General features: G+C 36.6%; 1 protein-coding gene across 2 annotated transcripts in view; it reads right to left on the reverse strand.

Moving 5' to 3' along the window:
* dock4b (dedicator of cytokinesis 4b) overlaps positions 1–12861 on the reverse strand; it is a 141215-nt gene that overhangs the window by 38647 nt on the left and 89707 nt on the right. For both annotated transcript variants that reach the window (XM_036210305.1, XM_024290061.2), the window contains exons 22-32: positions 10971–11141; positions 8525–8717; positions 8093–8229; positions 6041–6175; positions 5649–5747; positions 4558–4652; positions 4294–4369; positions 2655–2755; positions 2493–2551; positions 1816–1964; positions 444–529 (exon numbers count right to left, since the gene is read on the reverse strand). In XM_036210305.1, coding sequence (XP_036066198.1) covers positions 444–529; positions 1816–1964; positions 2493–2551; positions 2655–2755; positions 4294–4369; positions 4558–4652; positions 5649–5747; positions 6041–6175; positions 8093–8229; positions 8525–8717; positions 10971–11141 — 1301 coding nt within the window. The remainder of the gene's footprint in view (positions 1–443; positions 530–1815; positions 1965–2492; positions 2552–2654; positions 2756–4293; positions 4370–4557; positions 4653–5648; positions 5748–6040; positions 6176–8092; positions 8230–8524; positions 8718–10970; positions 11142–12861) is intronic.

Genomic DNA, 12861 nt, shown 5'->3' on the forward strand with positions numbered 1-12861 from the left:
AATATAGGCTTCACATCTGCGACTGTTAAGGGGACATACATGATGTGAATGCAGTATTAATGAGAACATAAGCCGTTTTATTTTGCTGGTAATCCACAACGAGGGCAACAAAAAAGATGAAGACACAAAGAACAAAACCACACACACACATACACACACACACACACACAGATAAAATAACAAGAATGTAAACGTGTTGAACATGCAGCAACACAAAGACAGAATGAATGAAGATGGTATCCATGATCTTTTACTCACCTTTTGTTTTAACCCCATAAAAACCCGTCAGAATACAGTGAAATCTTTAATAAACTGTTTTAGTGAAGCAGATTCTATCTCTATTCTCAGCACATAAAAGCTCATTTGTTTGGATAAATAATTTAAGATATTTTTGTCCAGGAAAGTCATTCCTTATATTTTTCAAGTCCCCTTCCTGAACTCACATGCTGTTGAAGAGCTCCCTGTACGTCTCGTCTCCTTTGCCCTCGGACATCAGGCTGTCCAGCTTGTCGATCAGTTTGGCCTCAACCTGTAAAAAAAACCAAAAAAAATCCAAACTTAAAAGAGTTAAATGTTCAAGTCCCATTAGTTGGCACGCACCCAGGTGTGTGAAATGTGATCCCTCTCTTGGGGGAGGGGTGAGCTACAGACACAGTTACGCTCGGGAACCATTTCATTATTTAACCCTCTCCCAGTCCAACTCTTTAATGCTGAATGTCCAGTTTCCTTTAGAGTTTTAAGGTTTAAATCACTTCTTTTAAATATTTTGATGTAATAAATGATTTTTTTCCTATGTAGCTATTAAGTAGTTTTTTCAAATACAAAACTGTTCAATAAGTTGTAGAGTAAGAGTAAACATGCCTTTAATTGCATACAGATTTTTAAAACTCTATGTACCTAACCAAAAAAAGTGTTATTTTATAACTTTACATTTTATACCAAAGAGTCAAAGCATATTAAAAGGCCTATATCATGCAAAATCATTTTTTAAGTGTGTTAAAGTGTATTAAAATGTTATTCTTTCTGAAAAACAACCTAAAATTGGTATTTTGATTCATTCACACACCTCCAAGCATTCCTTTAAAGTCCTGCCCACGAAAACGAGTGAGTCCTCACACTGTGATGTCACAAAGTGGGGAACAGCCCCCTCCAGGAAGAGTCTGCTCTGCCAGCTCCGCCCCCAGGATAACACAAACACATTTTCTCTGCGGAGCTAGCAGGAAAACGCTGTCCTTGTATACGCACAATCTGCACATCCATCTTTAGTTAGTGAGCCTAAAGTATTATATGATCATGAATATGGACATACTCTGAAAGGCTTAAGAATAGCATGATATAGGCACTTTAAAAACATGTCGAGCAGTTCACTTAGTAACCACTAGGGGCATGTGTGCCCTGTTTGTTTTGCAGCTAACCCTATTTAAATAATTATTGATCACCTGGATCAGATGTGTGCAGTCAATCAGAAACTAGTCTTACTCAACAATTACTTTTGGGGGGGTTAGAAACAAACCAGTAAAGTAGTAGCTGATGGGGAACACAGTTGGAGACGCCTGGGACTCAGAGTTCTCTACTTACTCCAATCAGAAGAGGGCCAAAGGCTTTTTTTTATATAAATACACAGTTACCATAACCCTTTCACACTGGAGACACCTGAATAAGTCTTTGACATAAAATCTGCATATCGCCTTTGGACCAATATGCAACAGATAATGTCAGTAAAGTGTTGCATATTGGCTTAGTATTAAACTTGTTTTTTAATGTATTTATCACTGGGGAAAATCAATTCCAGCAGATGGTTTCAAGACTGCATACCTGCTTGAAATTTCCGCTGCGTCTTTGCTCCCAGTCCATCATGTCATGAAAAATAGGGATCATGACATTCCGTAGATCCGGCTGAGGAACAAGGGTCACCTCCAGAAAGGGTCCAATCATAGCTGGAATGAAGTTTAACTTGTGTTCTCCTGGGGAAAAAAAACATTTTTGACAGAAGTCGGGATTTTTTTTCACTTTATTGTCAAGTTTGTTGGATTTCTTATTACTCTGCCTTTCATAGCATCTGTTAAAGTTGATCAATTTCTATTAAAAACATCACAGACTGCTCTGATTTCACTGAAGTTTGGTCAATTTTCAATAAAAAAAAACAAACAATTTTATTAGTTTTTTTAAAAGATCAATGGTATCAAAAAGCTACAACAAAAACCGAGCAAAACTGCTTTATAAGTGTAAAAATGTTTATGACAAAAAATAATATTTTAGGTGTGTTACATACTGAGTTTAAAATAAATGATTTCAAAAAATGTTGGAAAAATAAACAGTTGACATATAATTATAAATTTTTCTAATCTCAAAGATTAAACAAAAAAAGTGTCTGAAACAACAACAAAAAACAAAATACAAAAAAAAGTATGGTTTGGTCTTGTTTGGTGACAAAAAATGTCAATTTGTATTCACATTTAAAGGAAATGTAAACAGTTTGCTGATCACCTCACCTAAGTTCTGCCACATGCTAAAGATCTCACAGCCCATCATCACCCTCATGTCTCCATACCTGCATCATAGAAATAAATGATTGTTATGAATGACAGTTCATAACAAGTTATGACAGTTTCAGTTCCCTTAAAAAGTTCAGAAAGGAAACAGCCAGCTCTTACTTTTCCAGAATCTTCTTCTTTTTGGAAGGAGAGAAGGACTCCAGCTGAAGGCAGGGCTGGTTGATGAATATTACAGATAAATAGAAATAGGAGTCCCACACCTAAAACACAAAACAAACATAAAAAAATTAAAGAACAATGTCAAAATCTGAGTAAAGATTAAAAAAAGATCTTCTCTTGCTACCAGTTACTAAAAAACAAAAAATGTTGCCAACGTACATTAAAAAACACTAGATGTGTTAAATTACAGATGTTGCTAGCAGCAGGGCTAACAAGATTAACTTTGTTGCTAGCATACGGGTAACCAGTTACAGAAAAGTTACTTGCCACCAGTTACTGAAAAACACAAAGTTTTTATGTCAACATACATTAGAACACACACTAGATGTGTTATATAACAGATGTTGCTAGCAACAGGACTAACAAGATTAGCCCTGTTGCTGGTATTCATAAACAAGAGTTTACAATATGGAGTAAAGAATAAGAACAAAAGAAACATTGACTGTTTAAGGACACTCAGTTACACAAGGGTCTTTAAAGCTTTTATCTTTATTTTAGCCAATAAAAGCATGTGAATCTTTTATTGGCTAAATAAAAGCATCACTTTAGCCCTACACATGGCTAAATAAAGTGTCCTTTAACAGAGGAAAGTGGGCAGAAAATGTGGGCCCCGAATGTATTTGTCTAAGTTTCTGTGGTGGCCCCACTTGTGTTTGCCCACATTAGCTTAGATGGGCACTCAGTGGGTTAGCTTGCTATGCTAGCCAGCCACCCAGTGGCTAGATCGCTACAGCGGAGCTTGCTAGCTTGCTACAGTGGACTTCGCTACCTTGCTACAGTGGACTTTGCTAGCCTGCTACAGCGGACTTCGCTAGCTTGCTACAGCGGACTTCGCTAGCTTGCTACAGCAGAGCTCACTAGCTCGATACAGCGGCGCTTGCTAGCTTGCTACAGTGAACTTCGCTAGCTTGCTACAGTGGACTTCGCTAGCCTGCTACAGCGAACTTCGCTAGCTTGCTACAGTGGACTTCGCTAGCCTGCTACAGCGAACTTCGCTAGCTTCCTACAGCGGACTTTGCTAGCCTGCTACAGCGGACTTCGCTAGCCTGCTACAGCGGACTTCGCTAGCCTGCTACAGCGGACTTCGCTAGCCTGCTACAGCGAACTTCGCTAGCCTGCTACAGCAGACTTCGCTAGCTTGCTACAACAGAGCTCACTAGCTCGATACAGCGCCGCTTGCTAGCTTGCTACAGTGGAGCTTGCTAGCAAGCGAGTCAACCCACTGAGGGCCCACCTAAGCTAATGTGGGCAAACAGGTGGGGCCATCAAAGAAACTGGGGATGAACCAAATTGGGGCCCACATTTTCTGTCCACTTTGAAAACACTTGGCATGGCATGGCTTGGTCTTGACTAAAGTATGATTAAAGTATCTTGATTAAAGTCATTCCAACAGATTCTGAAGCTGAGAAAAACAGCCTTGCGTATCAGTTTTTTCCAATGTGTATTTTTTTGTTTTTTCAAATAAGTTTTCTAAACCCAAATACACTTTTGAAGAAAAAACCTTAACAGAGGAGCTAATTAATATTTTTTTGGATGAAAATGCAGCCCCATTTGCATGCTTGAACAGATGGCCCCTTACTTTGTAGTCGAACTTGTCATTGAGGAAGTTTTTCCTCAGAGCGTCAGAAAGGTAGAGGACAGTTGTGATGATGACACTAAGAGAAACACAACAAAGAGAGCAGAGTGAGTCACCGCACCACCTGGGAGGTAAGATTGCACTTTTCACATCGTTTTATAAAATAGCTCTGTGAATTTATAAAAGCCATATATGCCCAAGATAATAATAAAATCAGCAAAAGTTGTTTTTATCTTGTGGAATAATTAGCGTCTAGTGCGGCCGTACTTGTTTGTTACAAGCCGCATGACGGTCCAGTCTTTAGGGAACATCTCTGGTCTAATCAGGATCCTGAAGACAGTGAAGATGTGGAGAAGAAAGTCCTGCAACAGAAACATCAATCATCACAGATGTAAACTGTTTAAGAAATTTTCTTGTGTCTAAAAGTGTCTAAAAATAATAAAAACTGATGTTTCTAACAGAACTCAAAATTGTCTAATCACAAGTTTCTACTAGTGGGAATAATAAAGCTAGCTAGCAAACAAGCTAACAAATTAGCTAGCTAGCTAGCTTCCTTCCTTCATTCCTATCCATGTGTGCGACTCTACTGTTTGCATCACGTTAGCATCACAAATACAGGATTATTTTAGATTTTTTTTAATCATTTGGCAACTTATTTTCAATCACTTTTGATTTCAGTATAAACCTATACATCATTCCTACCAGAACTCATTTACTTTTAGGATTAAAAAGAATATTAAAAACTAATTTAAAAACATGTACAATTGAGTATACTGACATAAAGGAGAATTCATCAACAATTCTTGGTTCACTGATTGTGAGTTTTGTAGAAATAGTAAAATGTCATCTGCGTAAGGGCGGATTTTATGTTTTGTTTTAATTCCTGTAATGATCTCATGTTGTCTTATTGCTATTTTAATGATATTTTTAAGCCTACAAAGATACTGAATTTTGAAAAAAGAGTCCTAATTTTTTTTTTTAATGTCTATACTGATTTCCTCTGAGAATTTACCTGAAGGAACATTTCAGTCTTGCGGTGCAGTCAAAAAAGGTCAGATCTGTTGTTTTTTGATCGCTGACATTGTTTACTTTGGCATTTTTTACATAAAAAGCCAAATACTATATTATAAACAGTGTTTGTGGTTATTTTTAACATTGTAAACAACCAAATTATGTTTATAACATTACAAAAATGAAGGCTTAGTAATTTTAGTTTGTTTTTTTAACTGCTTTGTAGTTTTTATATTGAAAGTGTGCATGTAGATGCATACTTCTGGTGAACATATTTTCAACATTTGTGTAGATTCTTTTTCAAATCTTCACAAAAGTAAAGGCACAGAAGCTTTGATGTGTCTCACCCTCAAGTCGTCTTTGGTGCTGAATGCCTGCAGCAGCTTCTGGTAGTGTCTGTCAGTCATCTGTCGCAATAGTGCCAACAAACAAGCCACAAACTCCCCCTATGACAGCAAAAACACGAATGTAGTTAACAAGATCTGTTGGGTTTTAAAGGTTTTCCCCCACATTTCTTTAACAAACTCTAAAGAATCATAAACAATTCTGTTTTCAGTCATAACATTTGGAAACTTGAGATTTAGCAGAGGGATTAAGAGACAACATTAGCAGTAAAGAAACCCAAAGAGTGTCATTAAGCTTTTATCATCATACAATGATAATGATTTATGATCACATCTGTTCTGTGCTCTGTTACAATAATAATGGATATGAATAATGCACAGGGCGCAGCACTTACAGTCACATCCTGGAACTGCAGTCTCATGGCAGGTCCTGCAGACTGAGGCCGGTTGCTGATTTCCAAAATGGTTCTCATTAAAACCCCCAGCAGACTTTCCACTATTAGTTCCACTTCCTCAGACACTGCTGGCTCCTACACAGCAAAATGAAACAGACTTCATAACAGGCAAAGCAAGTTTCCTATAATTATTACATTACTTACACTAGTATTATATAAATACTAAAAATGGAATGTAAAATTTCTGTTTTTGTTTTTTAATGAGTATACATTTTTCCCCAGATTTGTTTTGATTAGGACGTCTACTTGCATTTTTCTTTCAGAGTATCTATGAGCCACAATCAAAATCTGCCTCCAGTCAAAACCTTTAAGTTTGCAATTTACTTTTATTTCATCAATTGTTTTTCTTAGAACCAAAACTAAACCCAATTTTTAAAGTTATCCGTAAACACGTTTGCATGTGTGTGTTGGTTTAAGTGTAGTTGTGAGGACCGACCCCTGACATGCGCACCACCAATGGGGACATTTATGGTTATGGGGACATTTTTCTTATCCTCACATCTTTTGAAGTGATAATATGAGAAGATGAAGGCTTGTCAACCATTTTATCAATTTATCAAGGCTTTTATCAAATGTATTCACTGAAGAGCAAAGCTTTATTTAATGACTCTACTATGTCATCTAGTGGACAAAAAGAATATAACAGCTCAACCTATTTTGAGTAAAATATAGTTTCATTTTTAAACAAAATTCAATTTTAAAGCTTGAACTTGGGCTCCACTTGAGTTTCAGATGCAGTGATCCAAGACTTGACTTTTTGGATATGGCTGTCAGATATGGCAAAAACTGCTTTTTAACCTTTTACTTGCTGTTTTTACCGTGTTGTTTTTTTTTCACATGGTTAATAATAATATCGTTGAGCCCCTACTGGATGAAGTATTTACCTTTGTAAAATGTGACAAAATAGCATCTCTTTTACTATAGCAAATAAGACTTGGCTTATATTAGACCAAGACCTTTAGATTTAACCATTAAACACTAGTGCTTTAGCAGGAAACCTGGGGCCCACCTTTTGTGTTTGCGACGTCATAAACACAATCTTTTTCAAAAGGCATTTTATTCGTCTGCTTCTGATTCACAATGGATTCAATAAATAAACTTTATCAGAGAAGGTCTTTAAGAGTTAACTTGTGTAATGTGACTTCTGAGAATCTCTGGAGTCTGCCTAAAGCAGGGGTGTCAAACTCACAGAGGGGCCAAAATCCAAAACACACCCTAGGTCACGAGCCAAACGGATTAACATTTATTGAACACACTAAAACTAAATTTTTAAAACGTTAAAACCATTATTAACATAATTATGAACTAGATATATAGCATTACCTACGATAATGCTAGTGTGAATGCTGTAAGCTGAATTAACGCAACATTGGGCCATTACTAACAATAAAATAAAATGATCTGGAGGGCCGGATCTGGCCCCCGGGCCTTGACTTTGACACATTTGGCCTGAAGTAAAGTCTCTTCCCCCTCATTGATGTATAAAGAGAGGATGTATGTTTGTTGTGCTCATGTCTCTTCTCCTCTGATAGCACACAGAGGTCTTGGAAAGAGAGTGATAATGAGAAAAGGTCTCAGCGGCACAACAGTCACCGCTGCTGTCACCTCACTTAAAATACGGTGCCAATCCATGCTGAGAGCGTATGCGTGCTCCCCTCAAAGCCTTTACTTCTATCTGCCACTCATGCCCAGCAAACACCAAACCCAGCCAACCTTAGCTGTGACACTCGCATATAAATCAGGCAGACAGAAGGACAAAGTCTCATTTGTGAAGTGCACACCTGCCAATGTGCTTGTTACAAAGACTAATTGAGTGTTTACAGAAAACAATGTAATCTGTGGCTGCAGTGTTTGGCCAAAGGGAGTTGCACTTTTAGACAATAATTCTCTTGGACAATTGCTAAACCAATTCTTACACAGTAAATTATAACTTTTCGTCAAAAAGAGGAAAAACACAAACCGAGAGGGTCTGTAACGGAGGTTAATACCCACCACAGTGCCGTTCTCCTCCTTCTTGATGAGAGACAGCATGCTGGTGAGAATGCGGGCACACATGACCAGGTCTCTTTGTTCCTGCATGTGGGTCTGGAGGACCCGAAGCACCACAGGCAGCAAGATGCAACGGGATTCTGCAACACAAAAGGATCCTTCCTGTTTTTGTGTGTTTGTCAATTAGCAGCTAATTTGCCTTTATAAATATTGTGACACAGACAAGTTTAAGCATGTTTGGGAAGAGGGAGATGGGTTGCGAATAAAAGACATAAACTTAAGTTTTGTTTTAGTAAGAATATGCACACCACATTAAAAAAAAAACACTACCAAAACCAATGCATCTTTTTGAATATTGTTTTTTCTGCATTTTATTTATGCTGACTCAGCAAATCCACACCAACTTCACATCGGATTTTGTATTTGAACTCCTGCCTGGGTTTATATAGAGCTGGGTCTCCACCGTCTTGGCAATGCACTGCAGTTTGACGGCCTCCAGCGGACTTTCAGGGTGGACTGAGCTGGGCAGGCTGGCCAGAGTCTCCCTGACGAAACTCGCCACTTCTCGCACCGTGAAGATCTTCAGAAGCTCACTGTAGATGGCGGGGAACGTTTTCAGGAACACAGCCTGGGAGGGAAGAGGGAAATTATATTGAAGCTTGAATCTAAAAGGAACATTAAACAAATAGAAGTCACTATATTACCATTCATAAAACTGTATGATCTACGCAGTTGAGTCTTTCAAACGGTTTGTATGATTTTTATGTTACTGTTTGCGACTTATCTAAATAGTACAGAAATTATTGTATAGCATTTCTTTTTTTTTTTTGAAAACTTTCTCTCAATTATATGTTTATGGAACCAAAATTGTTTACATGTAATTTATTTTTTAGCGAAGATGTTGCCGGCTTCAGCAAGACAACAGACGCTCCTTCAACTGCTGTGATTCTTCGACCGTTTACGCAATCATAATTCAACAGATTCTGATGCAGAAAAAAGCAGGTTTAGACCAGTATGAAAAGCTGCAACATCAATATCTATCAAAATCAAAATCAATTGGTTTATTTATTATTTAAACTATCGACTGGTTTACGCCAATTGCGAAAAAAAGAATTATTACTGTAAAGAATTGACTGCTTTACGTTAATTGCGAAACAAAAAATTTACTACTGTAAAGAATCGACTGCTTTGCGTTAATTGCATAAAAATGTTACTATGGTAAAAAAAAATGGACTAGTTTGTTTTAATTACGTACAAACTTTACTACTTTAAAACATCAACTGGTTTATGTTAATTGTGTAAACATTTTACTACTTTAAAACATTGACTGCATTACGTTAATTGCGTAAAAACGCTACAATTGTAAAGAATCGATTGGTATGCGTTAATTCAGTAAATACCTAATTATTTTACTAATTGCATAAACAGAATTATATTATTTTAAAACATCAAATGGTTTATGTTAATTGCATAAAAACTTTATAACTGTAAAGAACCGACTGGTTAATGTTGATTGCATAAACATTTTACTATTTAAAATATCAACTGGTTTACATTAAATCCGTAAAAAACGTTACTATTGTTAAAAAATTGACTCGTTTATTTTAATTGCGTAAAAATGTTACCACTTAAAAACATCAACTGGTTTATGTTAATTGTGTAAACATTTTACTACTTTAAAACATTGACTATTTTACGTTAATTGCGTAAAAACGCTACAATTGTAAAGAATCGGTTGGTATACGTTAATTCCTTAAACACTTTACTATTTTACTAATTGCATAAACACAGAATTATATTAAAGCATCAACTGGTTTATGTTAATCGTACTAAAAGAGAAGAGAATTACACGTCAGCACTAAGCTGCCTCTCATAGTTCATAATCCATTAGAATTACTTTAATTGTGTAAAATAAAAAAAAATAAAAAATGACACTGGTAATAAAGTTGGGGCATCAAAGGGTTAAAGTACAGAAACAAACATTTAGTTTATTTAGAACATGTTTTCTGGAGTCAGCAGTTTATCCAGGTTTTTGACATTTTGCCGCTACAAAGAAAATCAAGATAAAACTAAACTCCTTATTTAACTGATATAATTGCTGCTTCTAACTTCCACTTGTTTAAGATACCATTTCTATAATAACCCTTTTCTTCTGTTGTGACATAAAACATCTCTTTACATGAACAACTTGACCCTTAATCCAAATTCTTAGCCGACATAATCAGTTCTCGGCCTGGCTGTTGTGCGATTGTGCAAATGCCAGTTTGACCAGTGAGAGTGCAACATGTAGTGGATTACCCCGGATTAACCGCAGCCTGACCTGCATCCTCCCACAGCTATTGTGTTGAGAATACAGATTAAGACAGATCTGAAAGCAGCGGAGGAACCGAAACAAAACTTTCTGCTGAGGACTTATGTGTTTTCAAACTGTACAACAACTGTAACATGGAATCTAGAAGGTATAGTTTTATTAACATGTTGTAGCAAACAATGATTTATCTGGATAGAAAAATCAGAAAGTATTTTCTAAAACAAGCATGTCTGCTCTGGGGAAGTACTTAGGATCATCTTTAGCACTTTTAGCTAATTCGCCTCAGTATTGGTTGAATGTTAGTGAAGCCATGCTGTGCAGACCTCCCATTATGAAAAAGGGATAAGTGCCTGAGAATTTCCTACTCCAGCTCCAGACCTTAAAACAGCACGACATTCAATTACAGGCAGTTTTTCCCTCTCACATCAAAACTGAATTAGCGGGGGCTTCGGTGAGGAAAACATTGATTTGTGCGAAAGTACCAGGAGACACGTGGGCTTTTGATGAGGCACGGGAGATTTCACAAGTGTCTGAGCATCTGATGAAAAGAACAGACTCGTGTACACAGACCTGTGTTTGTGCGACCGGACTGATGCCTTTGTTCTCCTGGGAGAGGAAGAAGCGGATGGACATAAAGAGCTCGTGGATGCACATTCTGAACTCCTCTTCGTTCTGGCCCCCTGTGGCCAACGAGAAGAGCCGTCGAGACTGGATAATGTACTTGAAGATGTACTCGCTGGCCTGAAGAAAAACAAAGAACAATCACATTCCATTTAATATATTCTATAATTCATAATCCATTTTCTTCTAATTTAATCTAAAAACATGTTTATACTATGTGTGAGTCGATGCAAATTGAAGTTTCCTGTGTGAATGTTTCAAAGCATCCACACTAAAGTGATTCTCCAGCTCCTTTCCACAATCCTGGTATCACAACGTTCAGCTTGTTCAGGACAGTACTACTTGTATTTTGGTATTCATAGACATGATAGTTTTTGAAATGTTGAGCAAGTCTTCAAATTTTGTATTTTTAAGTAGATTAGCAAGAAAACTTTAAATATATTGATGGGCTAAGTTTTCATCTTTTATAGTAATTTTCAAAAAAATTGGCACTGAGCTATTACATTAGCATCATGCTAAATCGTTTAGCTAATTTGCCATCTACTGAGGTTTCTTATGCTATTTTTGAGTTTAGCTAATATTTTAGCAATATGCTAACGTTTTTGGTCTAATTTGTTATCTAGTGAGGTTTTTTAGCCTAATTTAGAGTTTAGCTTCTATTTTAGTAACAGGCGAACGATTTTTAGGAATTTATTTTACTGAGGAATTTTAAGCTAATTTAGTTTAGCTAGTATTTAAGCAGTGTGCTAGCTATTTTGGCTAATTTAACATCTAGTGAGGTTTTTTTTCATTCTTATTTGGTGTTTAGCTAATATTTTAGCAACATGCTAAACTTTTGGGATAAATTGCTATCTAGTGAGGTTTTTAGGCTAATTTAGAGTTTAGCTTCTATTATAGTAACAGGCTAACGATTTTTAAGATTTTAGGTTATTGAGGAATTTTAAGCTAACTTAGAGTTTAGCTAGTATTTTAGCTATGTGCTAGTTATTTTGACTAATTTGTAGTGATGTGCAAATGAAGCTTTCTTGAAGCACTGAAGCTTTGTCTAAATTGGTTCACTAAAGAGCAATGCTTCATGAGCTTCATTTGCTCTAGTAGGACATCTAGTGGACACAAAATAACAGCAAAATTTGATCTGTGGCATTTTGAAAATAAAACACCATTTACAGACATGTTAGTAAAATAAAGTAGTTTACAAAACATGTCCATTGCTGTAAACTTTCACTGTGTGTGTTTGCTTATGTATTGATAAAAATAAATGTAAACAAGATTATTTTTTCAAAACCTCAAAGAAAAACTATAAAATTATAAAAATAATAAATTAAAGTGAGGTAAGAGTATAGGTGGATTTAATGTGTGCTGGTGCTAAACCAGTAATTTGGGGGGAAGGGGTCTCTAAAGTGTGAAACAGGTGTTTCAATGAAATGAAAAAAATAAAATGTAGATAAACATTTTTTTCCTTAAACATATATACATGAAAAAGCAGTGTCAGGATGAAGAGTTTGGAAAGTGATCCTATTAACATTGAAATCAGATTAGTGTTTGAAGGGACAGAATATTTGTTTCATTAGTCATTTTATTATTATTCTTCTAAATTTACAGACGTTCTCCAAACTATCTGTACCTCAGTCCGAACTATCTCTAAACTCACCAATCGTGACTCTCCATCAAACACCCGCATTATGAATGGAGCCCGCGGGATTTATGACGGTGTCAAAACTCTCGAGGAGCCTCTGCGTACCGAGAAACTCCTCCTCCCTCCTCTGTGGCGGCACCAGCCGTGAAGCTTCCATACAGAACGTCTCATCACTAAATTAAAGTGGGGGTGTACACCCATAAG

Source organism: Oryzias melastigma, linkage group LG23 (assembly GCF_002922805.2).
Source record: "Oryzias melastigma strain HK-1 linkage group LG23, ASM292280v2, whole genome shotgun sequence".
In the NCBI taxonomy this organism is placed as follows: Eukaryota; Metazoa; Chordata; class Actinopteri; order Beloniformes; family Adrianichthyidae; genus Oryzias; species Oryzias melastigma.